General features: G+C 44.2%; 1 protein-coding gene across 1 annotated transcript in view; it reads left to right on the plus strand.

Moving 5' to 3' along the window:
* Nucleotides 1-736: 736 nt before the first annotated feature.
* RBMS3 (RNA binding motif single stranded interacting protein 3) overlaps nt 737-18,636 on the plus strand; it is a 1,335,892-nt gene continuing 1,317,992 nt past the window's right edge. The window contains exons 1-2 of the mRNA XM_088026449.1: nt 737-899; nt 1,813-2,060. Coding sequence (XP_087882575.1) covers nt 737-899; nt 1,813-2,060 — 411 coding nt within the window. The remainder of the gene's footprint in view (nt 900-1,812; nt 2,061-18,636) is intronic.

Below are 18,636 nucleotides of genomic sequence, written 5' to 3' on the forward strand. Positions count from 1 at the left end.
ATGTTCACATTGCAATATCCAGATTGGCTGTCCACACCGCTTAAATTAAAGTGGCAATTAATTTCTGTCACATTTACAGGCAGAGTCAGAGATTAAGAGATTGAAGGATAGGACCTAATGATATGTTCTCGTGTAGCTGCATCTATTGAGACAGTGTCTTGATCTGGAAAAGTTGTCTTAAGTTAATGCAAAGCAGTCACGAACAATGCAATTTTCTAGTTTCATTAGGTAAGCCTTATCTGTGATAGGTTATATGTTATGGAAAAAAGGCCACCCTCTGCTAAGAAATGCATGAATAGTTCATTTATCTGCTGATCCATATGGGGGCATTATGGAACTCAAAGCCCAGAACAATGGACTCCATTTAATATTAAACAGGTTCTTAATAACTTGCTATTTCTCTCCATAGCTGCTGGAGGGTCCGTCCTGGACGCGGAGTTGCAGTTAGCAGGTCCCGCGAAGTTGTAAGCTATTCCCCAGGACCAAGTGGTGTTAAATTTAGAAGTCATGCTGATCACCTGACTGTCGGTGAGCCCCGATTTAAGAATTTCCAAGTTCTACCCCTGTCACCTCTATCTATCTGTATATGCAGACGCAGCTCATTGCTTGGCCTGGGGTCACCACCGGAACCTCCTGGAGACCTGCCCTGCGGAGGACGCCCTTCCAGCACAGGAGAGCTCGCCACTTGGGAGCGGCGGCGCCCAGTTGGCGCCCACCCCGGGGCACACTGCAGTCAATGCCTGGCGGCGACTTCTCGCTTCGCCCTCCGCCTCCCCCATCGACCCTCTCCGGCCGACCTTTACACCCAACTCGGGCGCGCTGCGAGCCTCGCGTCCTCGCCGTCCACGCGGGGCCCCACCCCTTCCCGGTTCCTGCCCGCGATCGGGCCGGAGGCGAGGGTAGGTCGATTTCCTGCCCGGAGCTGGCGGCCGGCTCCGCTGCTTCTGCACTCCATTCTCTAGCGCGGGGCTGTGTGGCGCGGAGCCGGCGGCGGCGGCGGAGCCGACCGAGGAGCGAGAGCCCGGGGACACACTCACGCACGCTCCGGAGCGCTGACCCCGGAGACACGCTCGGCGCGGGGGGGCGGGGCGGGGAGGGGGGAGGCCGGGCCCGCGCCGAGGTGGGGGTCGCCGGGGCTCGGGGGTGGGCGCACCGGCCCCCAGCCCTCCGCAGGCTCCCCTCCCGCCGGTCCTCGCCGCCACCACCTGGCGCAGGTCGGAAACCCCTCCTTTCCTCGGTTCCTCGGCGCCGGGGCGAGGGCAAAGGTGAGGGGTCGGCGCTTGGTCAGCGGGCGGGGATGGTAGGGCTCACTCGCACCTGGCAGCCCCTATTCCTTGTCCGTTTCGCCCGGCCGTTCTTCCAGTAACTTTGTTCCGGAGGCTGGAGGGGAGGGGAGACGCCGAGGGGCCCCAGGAGAGGCTGGAAAGCACCGCGAATCTGGAGGCCCGGCTGGAGAGCAAGTCCCCGGGCGGCCCCGGGGCTGGGCGCGCGGCTGGGAGGCGTCGCCGCCACCCCCGCCGCCGCCGCCGCCGCCGCCGGGATGCGCTCTGCTTAGCGGGGCTGCCGGGGGCGCCCGAAGGCCACCGCTCCAAGGACACGCGGCCCCCCGCTCCCCGCGCGCCCCGGCCCAGACGCCGCCCGCGCCCGAGCCGAGCGGGCGAGCGGAGCTGCGGGGAGCGCGGGCGAAGGGCGGCAGGAGGGAGGGCGCGCGGGAGGCGGCCCCTCCTCGGCGAGCCATGCGTGCCACGGGCAGCTGAGGAGCCGCCGGGCGCCGCTGCCAAGTCCCCGCTCCGCTTTTGTCTTGCCCTCCAGTGAATGGGAAGATGGAGATGGATGTTGAGGGAGTTTCTCCGCGCCCGGAGCCCATCCCCCGCTCCCAGGGGGCTGGCGGAGCCTGCCAGGCGCCGCCACAGCCGCCCCAGCCCCAGCCCCAGCCCCAGCCGCAGCCGCAGCAGCAGCAGCAGCAGCTGGCTCAGGATGAAGTGCCCGGCGAGAGTGCAGGCGCGGAGGACAGCGACGATCCCGAGGCGAGACCCAACAGCGAGAAAGGAGAGAGCAAGGTAGGTCCACAGTGTTGGAGCTGTGACACCTTTTGAACAAAACCGAGGATCTCTAGTAGTGGCTGTCACTTTAACCCCTCCGCTCCCCCCACCCCCTTCCCTCGTTTGTGTGGTGGTGGGGGTTGCAGATGTGGGGAAGGCGTGCGATTGAGGGGAGTCGATGGGAGAGAGTGACTTTCCGAACTGGAAGGCGTGTGCAGGAGTCTGTCCTGGTTTCCGTATTCAGAGGCGTGTTCAGAGAAAAGTCTTCTGGTACATGCGATGTGATGCCCAGGGTAGAGCACAGCACCTCGGGAGAGCCGTGTTGAGAGACCTTTGCTTGCCCACACAGTATAACCAAGGCTTATTTAGATGATGTAGGTCAAGGGGAAGCGTGTCTTCAGGAGCTGCCAGGTGGCTTCTGAGACTCCTTGGAGGGAGGTGACATCAACCTTAAGATGGCAACAATGGGAGCAAAGTTTGGCTCATTTGCAGAATGGAGAGCGCTGCCTAACCCAGCTCTAAACTCGAGGTCCTTCTCCTCAGCCGGCACCCTCCTAGCTAGGAGGGCAGGGACCAGGTGCCTGGAAGCAGACGAGCCCTGGAAATCTTTCGCAGCCCTGCTGTGTCATTGTAGACCAGGGGATAGCTACTTCTTACTGTGGAGAGGGGAGTTCTTCAGGTAACTGGATTCCAGTAAGAAATTGCTCAAATGCCATCATTCTCTGGTGCTGATGTTTCTTCTGTTGAGAAAATTGTAAAGTAAAGGAAACTGCATAGAAAATACTGCCTTGGTAATATTATTAGAGTGCATTTATGACAGCTTGGTCTCTGAGCATAGTCTTCCCATTCACGCCCGGAGTTCCGTTTTGTGGAAGCTAGCGTTGTTTAGTTGTATCTGTGTAAAGTGTACACATGCATTTGTTAATACGTTTTGAAACTGACTGCTAATGTTGGGAAAAAGTTGGTGTGACAGATCAGGATACCCGAACCAAGAAGGGTCAGTCAGTATACTTTCTCACTTTTAATCACTTAGAAATGTGCAAGAAAATAGCTACTTCGCCTGGTTAGAGGAGAATTGCATGTCATGAGTGCTCCTTCTAGGAGTTGCCTTGGTTTCTGTTGGACCTTCCCGAAGGTCCTAGTGGATTAAACAAATATCTGAAACACGTTGGGATCACGTTGAGTGTTGCTGTTCTGTATTTGGAGACAGGCTCCCTTAACAAGTTGGTATTTGCAAATGTTCAAAATTGTTTTGCATTTTGAAACCGAGGTAAGGATTGACGTTGTTGTTTATCTACCCAAATCGATATTGTAATTTAAATGGCAGTCTACCATGGAACTGGAATTTGAACACACACTAGACCGAACCGGGGTGCCTTATAAATGCATACAAGATTTACATTGTAAAAACTATGATGAATTTTAATATTCTAATATCTTCAGCTTTCCGCTTGCTCTTGATTTCATGAATATTTAATTCTGTCATGACTGCATATTTACTACTTTAGATGACTGTGTGCGCTCAGTTTTATGAAATGACCGTAACTGAGTATCATATCACCTAATCGAACTTTAAGTGTCTTTTGCAGGATAGGTGTGGGGAATAATTAAAATATACAGCCAGTGCCGCTGTTTCCATATTGTTGGTTCATATGCCCTGAGCATGAGAAATTCCTGCCATCAGCAAAAATCTGTGCTTATTTGTTTCCCTTTGATGCACCATGCAGACTGTCTAATGTTCTACCGGTTGTGAGGAATAAGGAAGGCAATGCACTGCAAAATTACAGCAGGTGAAGACAGGCCTGAAAGCGGGTTGATTACATATCGCTAATTAGCATGTTCAGATAATTGAGTATTCCACTGATGTGATTTGCTTTACGTTTGTCTGCAATTTCTTGAGGTGGAAACAAAATACTACTTTTTTCCCTCCAGGTGTTTGCCTTAAAAAATCCTGTTGCATCCTTCTCTTAAGCCAGAAATCAGCTGGTTAACCCTTCGTTTGCCTCTGGTACTTTCCTACTGGCTCTTCTGAGTTTGAGGACGGTTGCTGTGTTTCAGACTTTAATAACTCTTTTTGTCTTTGATGGGTACTAAGGCAAGTTGTAAATTGATTTTTCTTAGCAAATCCTGCTTTCATTAGTGGGAGGGCCTTTGGGTGTCTGACCAAATTATTCTACTAAAATATAAATGGAAGACAGAGTGGGATAAAGTGAAATGTGGTTTTACCAAGCTGTTTGGGGTGAAGTGGGGCTATTATCTTGATAGGATTTAAACACAATAATGTACAAATGTAATGCAATGAACTATTGTATTTTCACTCATAAACATAATGAAATATGAATTTTGAATACTCTATTATTTGTCTTAAATCTTTCTTGGAGCAAGGGTACTGTAAATAGGATGTCAGTGGATAAGGTTCCCCTCCCCACCAAATAAAGTGTCCAGGGAATATGGCATTTTTTTTTTTTTTCAGATTCTGATTTGGGGGCCATGATTTATTTTCTCATGAATTTACCTCAGTTGTCTTATCGGAAAAGAAATCAGAGCTTAGTGCCAGATCAGCTTGTCTCCTGAATTGCAGGCGCACGGTTATACATCCTCAGAAAGTCTCTGAAATAGGAGGAAAGGTTAGAAAACTGGATCAGTCAAAGGATTTTTTACACCAGAGTTCCATGATGTGACTGACACTTTCTGTTCCTGGAATAACAATGCCCGATTCCTCTCTACCAACTACTCTTTGGAGAAATGTTAAAGGAGCTACATGCTACATATGCTCTGATTCCATGAATTGACATAGACCCTAAATTGACCATTTATTCCTCCTCTGTGCTTTCAGGCAGGTTTATATTAAACCTGTACAAAAACCAGTTTCCTCTTCTTGCAATGTCATCCAAAGACAAGGTGGTCCCCCCTTTGGGGACCTACTGAGATATTTCCTCACCCATTATCTCAAGCACTTCTTCCTCGTATCAGAAAAGAGTTTCTCTAAACTGGACAGAACTGTTTTCTTCTGGTCTTGCAGATGCATGGTCATGCCCTGAAGTAAGAGACCTTCCCGTCCTTGAAAGAGTTCTCCACCCTGGATTTGATCATCCTCAAAATTTTCTTGCAGTTCTCTGTAGGCCTTAGATATTCCATTTCTTAGGGCCATTCAAAACTTTTCTGCAATGCTTTGCTTATGCTGAATAACTCTTGGATAAGTATTTCTGAAACTTTCTTTGGAAAAGTTAGTGTTCCTTGTGTTGAGGACCAGCACCCAGTAATTCACTCCATCTGTGATACCTAGTTACTTATACAAATGTGTGAATTCTTCCCCTGATCCCAGATGAGTGATGTAAATGATTCTTTCTGTTTTGCTTTAGCTTCATCTCATTCATGTATTCTCCCCTTTTCTTTCCCTCTCTTTCTCTTTCCCTCCCCCCAAAAACACACATATACACACACACACACTCACACCCCATTTACTGTGAAGTGTATGTTTATAGCCCAGATGTGAGGTATAATGACCAAGCTCTCTTCTTTGTTCAGTTCTCGTTAAAGCCTTGGTTTGCAAAATATGTTCTTGTGGTTTTGGACTAGAGAGACTCTGTGCTGTTGCTACCAATGATACTTCACTGATGAACATGACTCAAGATTCTCATTTCAACAGTCATGCTGTCCTAAATTGTCAGTCTTAAAGGAGGTTGCTGTAGGGGAATCTTTACCCAGCCTGTCGGTACATTTTTTAAAGCCTTTAATTTTGAAATGACTTTAAATTAATAGAAGAGTTGCAAACATAAGACAGAGAGTTCCCATATACCCTTTACCCAGCTTCCTCTAATGTTAACATCCTTCTTAATCATGCTATTGTGTATATCCCAATGAAGAAATTAACTTTGGCACAGTACTATTAGCTCAACTTGTCCAGTCAACTTTTGTTGAATGAATTTGCAAACATATTGATGTTTTTCATTTTCTCCTTCTAGGGTTTAAGACTTTCTTTACATCTGAAAGGTCTTTTTTTTTTGAAAGGTCTTTGAGAGTATTTAAGAGCCAGATTTGATTGGGGTTAACTATTCCCCCTGTTTTTCTGGTGGGTAGGAGCAGCTTGCCAAGTACAAAAGTTGAGGTCCCTGGAGCTCTGCATCCTGCTGCAGTGAGCCCTATGGGAGTTAGAACTTTGGCAAAGCTCGAGTGCTGTTAACTTATGGGGAGTGATAGTCTTCTTTTTTATTTTATCCTGAAAAACATTCCTGTGCCAGGTAAGATAGGGTTTGTCAGTACACAGAGGACAGCAAAGTCTCAAGTGGCAAGTAGAGGAGAAAAGGCAATTGATAAAATCAAGACAGTACACTTTGATGCATAACCCCTTGGGTGTTTGTTTCTGGTGTGAAAAATAATGGAAACCCCTTCATGTTTGTATTGTATTAGCCAGGTGAACTCTGATTTCCAGCACAGAAGCAGAAACTAGCCCACATTTGACACAATGTCATTGTGATTGAGTGTTGGCTTTCTGATTAAGAGTGAAATCAGAAAGACCTGCATTTGCTCTTGGCTCTGTCTTTCACTGGCTCTTAACTTCAGTAAGATCCTGACCTTTCCAAATCTCAGTATTTTCATCTGTAAAATAGGAATAACAGTTATTATTATATAGCTTAAATGAGATAAAGTGTATACAATTTGTAATTCAATGCTTCATAGGTACTGATTGCTCAGTAATTGTTAATAATAATTGTGGTCATTATTATTACCTTTGTGATCCAGGGTTCTGAAAAGGATAATGAGTTGGGGCTCCAAGTCACCTAGAATTTCCAGTTTGCCAGAGGTTGTGGGGTTGGAAGTGGTACAGACAATCAAACCAAGTTGGTGCTCATTGACCTGATTTTGCCCTGTGGGCCTTGAGATCTTTTCCTGGTGGGCAGGAGGTTAGGAAAGAGTTATCCGTTATCTTGACTTGTCAACGACCTCTCCTCTCTTATTGGGAAAGCCAAGGAGGACCAGGATAGAAGGCCCCCACATCCCAGTCTAAGCCCGAGGGGTACATGCAATAATAAAATAATAGAATAAATAATAAAATAATAAAGCAAATGCATAGCTCTGCTCTTACACATGACATTTATGGCTTCTCGGGAGTAGGTGGCATGTTTTAAGACTTAAAAAAGATTGAACTAAAAAGTTGTATCCTTTAGGGCTCTTTGTTTGCAAGCAACAGAAACTGACTTTAATTTGAGCAAAAAGGTATTTTATTGTAAAGTTGTAAGGTAATTGCAGAATCAAAGGAGAAATGATAAAACTGGTTTTGAGAAACACTGAAGCCAGGGGATCTCAGAAGATCTAAGTTGTACAAAGTGAAGAAAATTCTCTCAAGGGCACTGACACAAGAATAAATTCCAGCCATCTTTTTGCATTTCTCTCACTCTACTCAAGAGCCAAAGTTCAGGGCAAGGTTATCTAATGGACCTTGCTTGGATCAGATAGCTGCCTCTTGGTCAGGGAAGAGTGGGTATTACGTTGAAGGTTCTTGCAAATTGTATTCTTTGGAAGAGGTGTAGTCCCTGGGGAGGAAAATCAAGGTGCTGTTACCAGATCGAGGGGAGTGGATATCGGGGGACAGAACAACTGGTTTAACTCCTCTCCTAGAGAGGGAGGAGAGGGGACTGGGAGGAGAGGGGCTGGGAGGAGAGGGGGCTGGGAGGAGGGGGGCTGGGAGGAGGGGGGCTGGGAGGAGAGGGGGCTGGGAGGAGGGGGGCTGGGAGGAGGGGGGCTGGGAGGAGAGGGGGCTGGGAGGAGAGGGGGCTGGGAGGAGGGGGCCTGGGAGGAGGGGGGCTGGGAGGAGAGGGGGCTGGGAGGAGGGGGGCTGGGAGGAGGGGGGCTGGGAGGAGAGGGGGCTGGGAGGAGAGCGGGTGGGAGGAGAGGGGGATGGAGAGGGAAGCAGAACAGGAGGGAGAGAAAAGAAAAAAAAAAGAGAGAAATAGAGGCAAAGAGAGAAGGCAAGAACCAGACAGATACAGACAGACAAATGCACTTAAACAACCGGAAATATTTTCTTAACATTAATTTCCTACCATTTGAGAAGAAAGCATACAGAGGAAAATTAAGTCTTCCCTTGCTTGTGTACAGGTTAGTTTTCCCACTTATAAAATGAAATCAGTGATATGTTTCACATCTGCTGAACAGATAATATCAGGAAGAATGTGATTGGGCTCTGATGTTTTAAAATATAGATCTTCCATGGAACTCATACCCACTGGAATGAAATACATTAACATTTTTTTTTGTCTGCCCTGAATCAAAGTAATTTGGTTTCCTGCTCCAAGCCCTAAAGCATTTTCTTTGACTTTTGAATCTACATGTCAATATATTTCTGTGCTTACCTTTGGACCTTACATCCTACCGAGGGAGTCCTGCAGGAGGAGGCACCATGGACAGTGTGTTCCTCATTTTTAGATGCAAATGTTGGGGGCGAGCTGTTCATTCCTGAGCACACACTCTGCCAGCACCATGCCTGGCACATAGTGGGCCCTTATTAATAGCAGTTTATATTGAATGCTGCCTTGATGTGTCAGTCCACACTCATTATACACCTCCTAGATGCTGGGATCACAAACTTGAAAGAGAAACCCAGTTTCATGGAGGAGACACACTTATACACAGATCAGAATGCTGTAGGGTGTGAGGACCATTGGAGAGATGAGAACATAAGGCAAATTCTTTGTAAGTGGGGACACTTAACACATTTTTTTTTAAAGTGAAGTGTTGACCTGTCTAACAAGCTTTGGAAGTAGCTAAATGAAACGAGACTGGGCAATATAGAGACACTAACTAATAAACGACTCCTCTTTCTTGGTTTGCTTCCCCAATAACTAAAGGTGCAAGTCAAGTCCCATTCACAAAATCAGTGGCAGGGTCTGCCCTGTCCATCCTACCATGCTTCCCACTCCACCTGTTTTGTAGGATTGCCTCCTCCCCATGTGAGACCCTTAGTATTTTCTGATCTATTTTCTCTTTAAAGTTAGAGGTTTCCTAGCATAGTTTACATGTAGTAAAATCCACCCTTTTAAAGTGTACAGTTCAGTGAGTTTTGACAATTGTAAATACCTGTGTAGCTACCACCCCAAACAGGATGTGGAAGGTTTCCATCACCTCCAAAGACTTCTGTTGTGTCCCCCTGCAGACAGTTCCCTCACCCCACCCCAGCTTTTTCCAAAATTTCATATAAATGGAGTCAAATAGTGTATAGTCTTTTGCATCTGACTTCTTTTGCCAAAAAAATGTATTTTGTATTCACTCATTTTGATGTTTGTATCAGTAGGTTCCTTTTTTTTTTTTTTTTTTTTTTTACTGAGTAGTATTTCATACCACATATTGTTGGTCCATTCATCTGTTGATGGACATTTGGGTGATTTCTGGCTTTTATTAAGAAACTTTTTTGTGGACATTCATTTTTATTTGTCTTGGCTAAATTCCTAGGAATGGGACTGCTGGGTCGTATTATAGGTGTATTTAACTTTATAAGAAGCTGCCATGGCTGTTCTAAATGTACCAATCCAGCATGTATTCCCACCAGCAGTGCCTGAGAATTCCAGTTGCTCCACAACATTGTCAACGCTTGGTATTGTCAATATTTTTAATTTTACTCATTCCAGTAGGTATGTAATGATATCTTGTGGCTTCATTTTGTATTTCCCTATTAACAAATGATGTTGAACATCTTTTTATGTGCCTGTTTGCCATCTGTATTTTTCTTTGGTGAAAAGTCTGTTCAAATCTTTGGCTGTTTTTTAAAAAAATTGGATTATTTGTATTCTTATTATTGACACAAACTGTTGTTTCACCAAGGTTTAGGTTTCAGAAACCTGGTGAACCTTTGAGGAGATTACAAAGAAGGGTCATCTTGAGTTTCCTTTCTTGGGGGTTGTTGGCAAACTAACATTTATGGGGTGTTTTTCGTGTGCCAATCATGGAGCAAGGTAGATTCACATTGGGTGATCTCATTTTATACTCCGTGGTAAGCCTGTGAAATAACTATTATTAGCCCTGAGGTCACCCAGCTAGTATATGGCAGGGGAAGAATTTAAATTTAAGTCTGTCGGACTCTTAACTCTTTCCACTTCATCAGGTGTGACTCCACACCTGATGAAATCCTGATGTGGCCTGTTCTCCACAATTTCCTGGTTAGTTTCCCAGCCCAGACTGCTTTCTCTGCTCTGGGTGTTTTAAAAGCAGCCCTTAGGCAAAATAACACTGCCGGCATTGACATGCAAATCAGGACACTGAGCTTAAGGCAAAGGAGTGCTCCCAGTTTTATTTCAGTCTTGAAAAAATCCTCTCCACATCATAAGGTAGAAAGGTGAGAATTCTCCAGAGAAGTGGAAGGTTTGAGGTATTCATTTACGTTTTAGTACACAAGGATGTCCATCTCTCTCAGCTAATTTGTGGTGCTGTGGTTATCCAGAGGGCTAGGGTAGGACTAACCCCTGGGAATCAGATCTCAGTTCAAACCCCAGTTTTGATCCCACAGGCTCTGAGGACTTTGGGCAAACCATGGGAACACTGTTTTGAATTCTCTTATCAGTTAAGGTGATGGATAAGTCCCCCTACTGCACCCGAGTGTTATGAGGATGAATTGCTTGTGGAGTGACCAGCTCATTCTGCCCCAGGAACCCCTGGGTCCCAGGTAAACCAGGACAGTTGGTCACCCTGATTACAGGATACATATAAAGCACGTGGGTCATTGCAGACTCTTAGGTTGTGAGAGCTGTCACTGTTGAAAGTGCCCTGGGGCATTTGATCCATGAGTCTGAAAATGACTCATTGTATTTCAGAACTAATGAGGCCCTGTGAATGATTCCAGGTTCTCCAAATTGACTTAAAAAATAGTTCAAAACAAGGCTCTGCATTCGAAGTGGATGAATATCATTACTTTCATGAATAAGTGGCTGTAGAACTTTCTAAAGCAGCTCCTTATAGCCTCCAACCATGAAGTAAGTGTGTTTTAGAAAGTTGGTCTTCAATCTGGCTCAGTCGGTTAAGCTTCTGACTTTTGATTTTGGCTTAGGTCTTGATCTCAGGGTTGTGAGATTGAGCCCTCTGTTGGGCTCTGCACTGGGTGTGGGAGCCTGCTTAAGATTTTCTCTCTCCCTCTCCCTCTGTCTCTCCTCCCCTTCACCTAACCCCGCTCATTCTCTTTGTCTTAAAAAAAAAAAAATTGCATGGTTGAAAAATCCTAAAGGAGAACACAGGTTGTAACTTCTTTAACATCGGCCATAGCAACTTCTTTCTAGATAGGTCTCTTGAGGCAAGGGAAACAAAAGCAAAAATAAACTACTGGGACTACATCAAAATAACAACTTGGGCACAGCAAAGGAAACAATCAACAAAACTAAAAGCCAACCTATTGAATGGGTGAAGATATTTGCAAATGACATATCCAGTAAAGGATTAGTATCCACAGTATATAAAGAACTTATAAAACTCAACACTCCCAAAATGAATAATCCAATTAAAAAATGAGCAGAAGACATGAATAGACATTTTCTCAAAGAAGACATCCAGATGGCCGACACATGGAAAGATGCTCAACTCCACTGATCATCAGGAAAATGCAAATCAAAACTACAGTGAGATATCACCTCACACCTGTCGGAATGGCTAAAATCAACAACAAAAGAAACAACAGGTGTTGGCAAGGCTGAGGAGAAAGGGGAACCCTCTTGCACTGTTGGTGGGAATGCAAACTGGTACAGCCACTGTGGAACATAGTATGGAGATTCCTCAAAAAGTTAAAAATAGAACTACCCTACTATCCAGCCATTGCACTACTAGTTATTTACCCAAAGAATAAAAAAATACTAATTCAAAGGGATACATGCACCCCAGTGTTGATAGCAGCATTACCTACAATAGCCAAATTATGGAAACAGCTCCAGGTGTCCATTGATTGACAAATGGATAAAGAAGATATGGTAAATATACAATGGAATATTACTCAGCCATAAAAAGAATGAAGTCTTGCCATTTACAACAACATGGATGGGGCTAGAGAGCATTTTTCTTTTCTTTTTTTTTTCTTTTATTTCTTTTCTTTTCTTTTTTTATTATGTTAATCACCACACATTACATCATTAGTTTTTGATGTAGTGATCCATGATTCATTGTTTGCGTATAACACCCAGTGCTCCATGCAATACGTGCCCCCTTTAATACCCATCACCAGGCTAACCAATCCCCCCACCCCCCCTCCCCTCTAGAACCCTCAGTTTGTTTCTCAGAGTCCATAGTCTTAGAGAGCATTTTTAAAGATTTATTTATTTGAGAGAGAAAGAGTGCGCTCACACACAAGAGTGGGGAGAGGGGTAGACGGAGAGAGAGAAGCCTCAAGCAGACTCCCCACTGAGTGTGGAGCCTGATGCAGGGCTCGATCCCAGGACCCTGAGATCATGATCTGAGCCAAAATCAAGAGTTGGACACTTAACTGACTGAGTCACCCAGCTGCCCCAGAGCTAGAGAGTATTACACCAAGTGAAATAAGTCAGTCAGAGAAAAGACAAATATTATATGATTTCACTCATATGTGGAATTTAAGAAACAAAACAAATGAGCAAAGGGAAAAAGAGAGAGACAAACCAAGAAATCGACTTTTTTTTTGACTGCTGACTTTTATTATTATTTTTCCAATTTTAAGAAATAAACTCTTAACTATAGAGAAGAAACTGATGGTTACTGGGGTGGGGGAGTTGCGGGGGATGGGTAGCTGGGGGGATGTGTTAAATAGGTGATGGGGATTCAAGAGTGCACTTTTTGTGATGAGCACCAGGTATTGTATGGAAGGGTTGAATTACTATATTGTGCACCTGAAACTAATATTATACTATATGTTAACTGAAATTTAAATAAAAACTTAAAAAATAAAAAAATTGCATGGTTGGTGGGGTTGGTGTCACTAAGGATCAGACTCAGTATTTTTCATGGGGCCCTCAGTTGGAAAGAAACTGCTTTTGTAGGGAAGATAATGGTACTTGTGTGCTGTGACGTTCTTTTTTTTTTAAATTCAAATAGCCAACATATAGTACATCATTAGTTTCAGATGTAGTGTTCAATAATTTATCAGTTGCATGTAACACCCAGTGCTCATCACATCACGTGCCCTCCTTAATGCCCATCACCCCATTACCCCATCTCCCCACCACCTCCCCTCCAGCAACCCTCAGTTTGTTTTCCAGAGTCAAGAGTCTCTCATGGTTTGTCTTTCTCTCTGAATTCTTCCGATTCAGTTTTCCCTCCCTTCCCCTGTGATCCTCAGCACTGTTTCTTATCTTCCACATATAGTGAAACCATATGATAATTATCTTTCTCTGATTGACTTATTTCAGTCAGCATAATACCCTCCAGTTCTATCCCCATGAATGTAAATGGTAAGTATTCATCCTTTCTGACGGTTGAGTAATATTCCATTGTATATATGAACCATATCTTCTTTATCCATTCATCTGTTGATGGACATCTCAGCTCTTTCCACAGTTTGGCTATTGTGGACATTGCTGCCATAAGCATTGGGGTGCTGTGACTTTGAATCCTGGTTCTGTCCCTTCTAACTGAACTCTTGGACAAGTTACATTTTCTTTGGACCTCAGGGTTGTCAACTGTGAAATGGGGATAATATTTTTACCTTTCTAAGAACTGTCTAGATTGGAAACAAATTCAGTAGTACATGAACAAAGTCTTTTGTAAGCTCTTACACAAGTCTCAGTGTGTGTGTGTTTGTGTGTGTGTGTGTATAAGTCTCTGTTTTGCCAGATAAATGAGGTTTTCCCCCCATGGTTTTCTGTGACCCTATTTAAGAAATTGAGCAGAAAAGTATCTCATTAATGTTGATGGGTATTAAAGAGGGCATGTATTGAATGGAGCTCTGGGTGTTATATGCAAACAATGAATCATGGAACACTACATCAAAAACTAATGGTGTAATGTATGGTGATTAACATAACATAATAAAATAAAATAAAAAAAAAGTGTTGGAATTTGGGGTCCATAGGAGCATGTGGTCATTCCTGGGAAGGATGTCCTCAGATGATATTGGGTGGGTTCAGGTGTCTGGGAGGTCCAATGGGCTGAATTTGGACTGTGGTATTCTGAGAACATAACCAACAGACTCTGACAGCTTGCTGTCCTGCCCCTCTGCCTTGCTTGCTCTTTGGAAGACAGTAATATCGGTGTTTTTGTTTTCATTTATTTATTTTTTAAGCTTTTGGAGTTCACCCTGTCCTACCCAGAGCCTTTGCCCAAGCCATTTACTTTGCCTGGAATGTTCTCCCCAAACTCCCTTTACTTCCCTGTCACCCAGTTACTCCGAACTCAGCCTTCAAAATTCAGCTTAACACCCAAAGAAGCTTTTCCTTATTTGCACATGTCCCTTCCTACTGCATAAGTAGGTCCCTGCCGTTATGGTATCATATGTTCTTAATTGTATAATTAGCTATTTAATATAAGCCATGAGGATAGGGACCAGGTTTGTCTTTTTCACAGCTATTTCTCTCCCCACCCCCAACACAGTACATTGCATGTGGGAGGCCTGCAAATATATTTTTGATGAATATGGTTGGGTATGAATACTCATTTAGACCATCTTTTATTTAATACCTACTTTCTAGCCCAGAATGGTCCCTCTTATGCAGCCCACATTCTAGGGGGAGAGACAGATACTAAACAAGTAAATAACTAAATAAATACAATAGATAATAAATAAACAGCTAAATATATAATATGACACCAGTGGCCCCCTGACTGTCTGGCTACAGGCATATATTTAGCATCCCTGCTTAACCATATTTATACAAGAGTCTCCATTTTGGGCAGTAAAGAAATAACTATAGGGCGCCTGAGTGGCTCAGTCGTTAAGCGTCTGCCTTCGGCTCAGGTCATGATCCCAGGGTCCATATTGGGCTCCCTGTTTGGCAGGAAGCCTGCTTCTCCCTCTCCCACTCCCCCTGCTTGTGTTCCCTCTCTCGCTGTCTGTCTCTCTCTGTCAAATAAATAAATAAAATCTTAAAAAAAAAAAAGAAAGCAACAACTACAAACCAGTCTGTTTTCTGGAGTGGCCATCTATCTGGTGGCCTCAGAACCTGGCTACCTCTTCTACTTCTCTCTTCTTCCGCTAGAGTTTAAGTTCTCACCCTATTGGCATTATGAAATCACAGCACCTGTGTCATCAGCTCCCCCTCCTGTGTTCATGGCAGACGTGTCTAGTTCATCACAGCCCTCTTTCCTAATGAGTTCAGCCTTAGCCTTGGAGGCGGATATTCATTATCAATTGGAGGTGGCCTGCGAGATGAAGCTGTGGGGCTCTCCTTGCCCTCGGCTTATGGCTTTCCCCCGCAGTGCTTTCTCACTTGCCTGGACAAGACACTCAGTCCTTGGCAACCCCCACCCTCCCACCCTCAGTTTCCAGACCTGCATTCTTTAATCTGGTAGTCAGTAGACACATATGGCAATTTAAAGTTAAATGGAATTAAAATTAAATAAAATTAAAAATTCAGTTCTTCATTTGTATTAGCCACACTTCAAATGCTTTAAAGCTCTAAGTTGAAAGCCTCCCCCGTTGGGCAGTGCGTATCTAGAACATTTCTATCATTGCAGAAAATTCTTTTGGGTAGCTATGTTATGGACTGACTTCAGCTCTCCAGGCCTGCCCCAGCCGTTGTTGACTGAAATCCCTCTGAGATGCTCTGAAACCAGTCCTTCGACAAGGATGAAGATTTTGTGACTTCCTAGGGTTTGGTTTAGGTTCTTGGTGAATTACTTACAAATTGTCTTTGAACTACTTATATTGTTGTGTATAGAGGTTGCCTAGAGCAAGATCTCATTCAAAAATATTGTCTAGTGGTGTTGCTATTTTTACTTAGGTGTTCACTGAATCTTGGTATTTGTCCTTGGCCATTATAGGAAACAGTCTCTGGTAAAGTGGTTCCAAGAGATGGCTTTTCTATTATCCAAGGTCAAAGCCTTTATTAGTGGGTAGTTGAACCTGTGGCTGAAGCACCATTGACACCTCTTCTTTGCCATTTACTAATGATTGTCTTCACACTGTGGGGATTCTGGTGATGATACTTGTCAGAACACACAGGCAGAGGAATCCTGCTGAGAGCCCAAGTCTGATATCATCACAGAGCCCCTACGCTTGCAACAACAATGCAGGGAATAATTTTCAAATTATATAATGGATAAAGAGTATTAAGTTACAAAGTTATACCCTGAAGGTGTCCTATTTTTCTTTTTCTTATATTGCTCAATATAATTTCAAGTTCATGATGATTATTAGGGATTTCAGGTAGAGATAACTAAGAAAAAGAGAGGACATAAAAAAAAGTGCCTGATAATGAAAACTTCCTTTTTAGACCCTTTTTTATATTTCTTTTTTTCATTCATGAGTGAGAAGAGTGATCTTTTTAAGATTGGAGGAGTACTGGGGAGTGAGTCCTAAAAGATGCTAATATGGGACTTGCTGTGTCTTTGTCTAGCACATTACTTGCCTGTTACCAGGAAAAGAGATGGGAAAAAGGCCCCAGGGTGAATGTGGTGAATTTCCTCCCTGTTAGGATGAAAATTTGAATGACACCTTGAAGTGATTTCAAACTCTTTTATTTACACATCCAGTTAGCTGGGAGGCCCCTAGGCGTCATATGCAGAATGCAGCAATGCTTGGAAAATGGTGAGAGATGTGAGCACTCTCTCCTCTATCCCTGCTGTGGCCAATAATCTGGACCAGGGAGTGAGAAGGCAGGTCACAGAACAATCGTCAAGAAAGAAAAAGGGCATATGGCGAGGGCAATAATCCTGACACCCTTTGAGTACTTTTATGTACTATTTCAACAAGTATTAAAGACACAGAGGTACAGAAAAATTAATATATCTGCCAAAAGTTAGAGTTGTAGCCAAGGCAACCATAATTGCCCATTAGTCATTCCCTTCTTATTTCTTTATGTCTGAGCTAAAGACAAGGAGCTGGAGCTCATTTTGGAGTCTTGTGCATTCCGGGGGGGGTTCCCTTTTCACCAGTGGGATGTTTTGAGGGTGAAGGGCAGAATGGTGGTGTCCGTGCTGTCAGCAGCTTCAAGCAACTCTGAAAGGGGCATGTCCCAGGAGCAAGACGAAGAGAAAATCAGCTGACAGGTGGGTGTTCGTTCCTGGGGCCTCCTTGCTTTAAGCATCGTGTCTTCCAGCCCCATCGCACTCAGAAATGTGCTCATTCCAGCTCCGAGGGACAGCCGAAGTGTGGGATGGTCACTTGGCCAGTTTTTCTTCCACTTCCAGCTTTCAGGCCATTTTGGAATTCAAAGAAACCTCCTCATTTATGGCACGGTCCCTGAATTCTGCGGGGATTTGGTATCTGCAGCAGTGTCAACTGTCAACATGTCAACAGTGTCACATGTTGATTTGCTGGTGTGTATCCCTCTAGTGAAGGAACACGAGGCAGAGAAAAAAGGAAATCCTTGAGGGAAAAGCAATACCGAAGACTTAACATTTCACTGCAGCTGTGATGTTTGAAAATAGATGTGAAGTCTTTATTTTGGTGCCTCAATTTAATTGTGACCTAGAGCTGAGATTTGCATCTCTGCAGCTATTGAATGTAGAGATACAACAATAAAGTAACACCACACACTTGGCTCAATTATTTAGTTTTATGTTTTTGCTTTTTCTTTCGGTGTCAGTTGTAGAACAGCTATCTTTAAGAAACTATAAGTTCTGGAAGGGGTTAATTTCATGCTGTATTAAGTACCAAGGTCTAACCTTCTTCAGGGCTAGACTGTGTGTTGAGTGCCTAGTAGGTAAAGCTGAGTCCTGCAGAAGTAATATTCCAGCTGAGGATCATATTACTCTCTAAAAAATAGTCTGGCTTTCTGCTGATGATTCATCAGAAAAATGAGCATGGTAATTGAATTGGGGATTTAAAAGGATCTCAAGGAAAACAACCACATTTGACTGTGGGCGCTGTCGTAAGAAATTCTGTTAATGTGCAGTACGTAAGGCAACAGTCTCTCGCGGTGGACTCTTTAGCAAAAGCAGGCTATGTAGTTTTTTGCCCTGATCGGTTACAAGGGGCTGTCCGTCACTGCCGTTGAATCAGGGAAGGGTTGGTTTGAAAACACTGAGTTGAAAAGTGAGTCTCACTGTGGATGCCTGAGATGACTTATACATGTTGATTAGATTGTGGGAAGGAAATCTGGGAAGATGACGCTCAGAGAAACTAGCACAGAGAAATTTTCTGAGGAAAGTCTTAGTCTACTGTATAGCGTATCAGTGATGACTGTGATAGCATGCATAGCCACTTCGTCATGGAAGGGAACAGATTTTGGTCCCAGGTGTATGAAGTATTGGTTTGTATAGGGTGAATGAAATAACCACTTTTGGGCAAGTTAAAGATCTAACTCTTCTCTAGAGCAGTTCTCAGCTGAGGCAATTTTGTCCCCCACACCTCAGGGGACATTCAGTAGTATCTGCAGACACTCTTGGTTGTCAGTCAGGGGTGGGGGACTCCTGGTGTCTAGGGTAAGGGCCCTGGATGTTGCTACACCTCCTACAGTGCATGAGACAGCCTCCTACAATGATGAAGCATCAG

The sequence above is a fragment of the Eumetopias jubatus genome, unplaced genomic scaffold (assembly GCF_037043125.1).
Source record: "Eumetopias jubatus isolate StellerSeaLion01/CBP00866 unplaced genomic scaffold, mEumJub1_p1.0 scaffold_1, whole genome shotgun sequence".
NCBI lineage: Eukaryota > Metazoa > Chordata > Mammalia > Carnivora > Otariidae > Eumetopias > Eumetopias jubatus.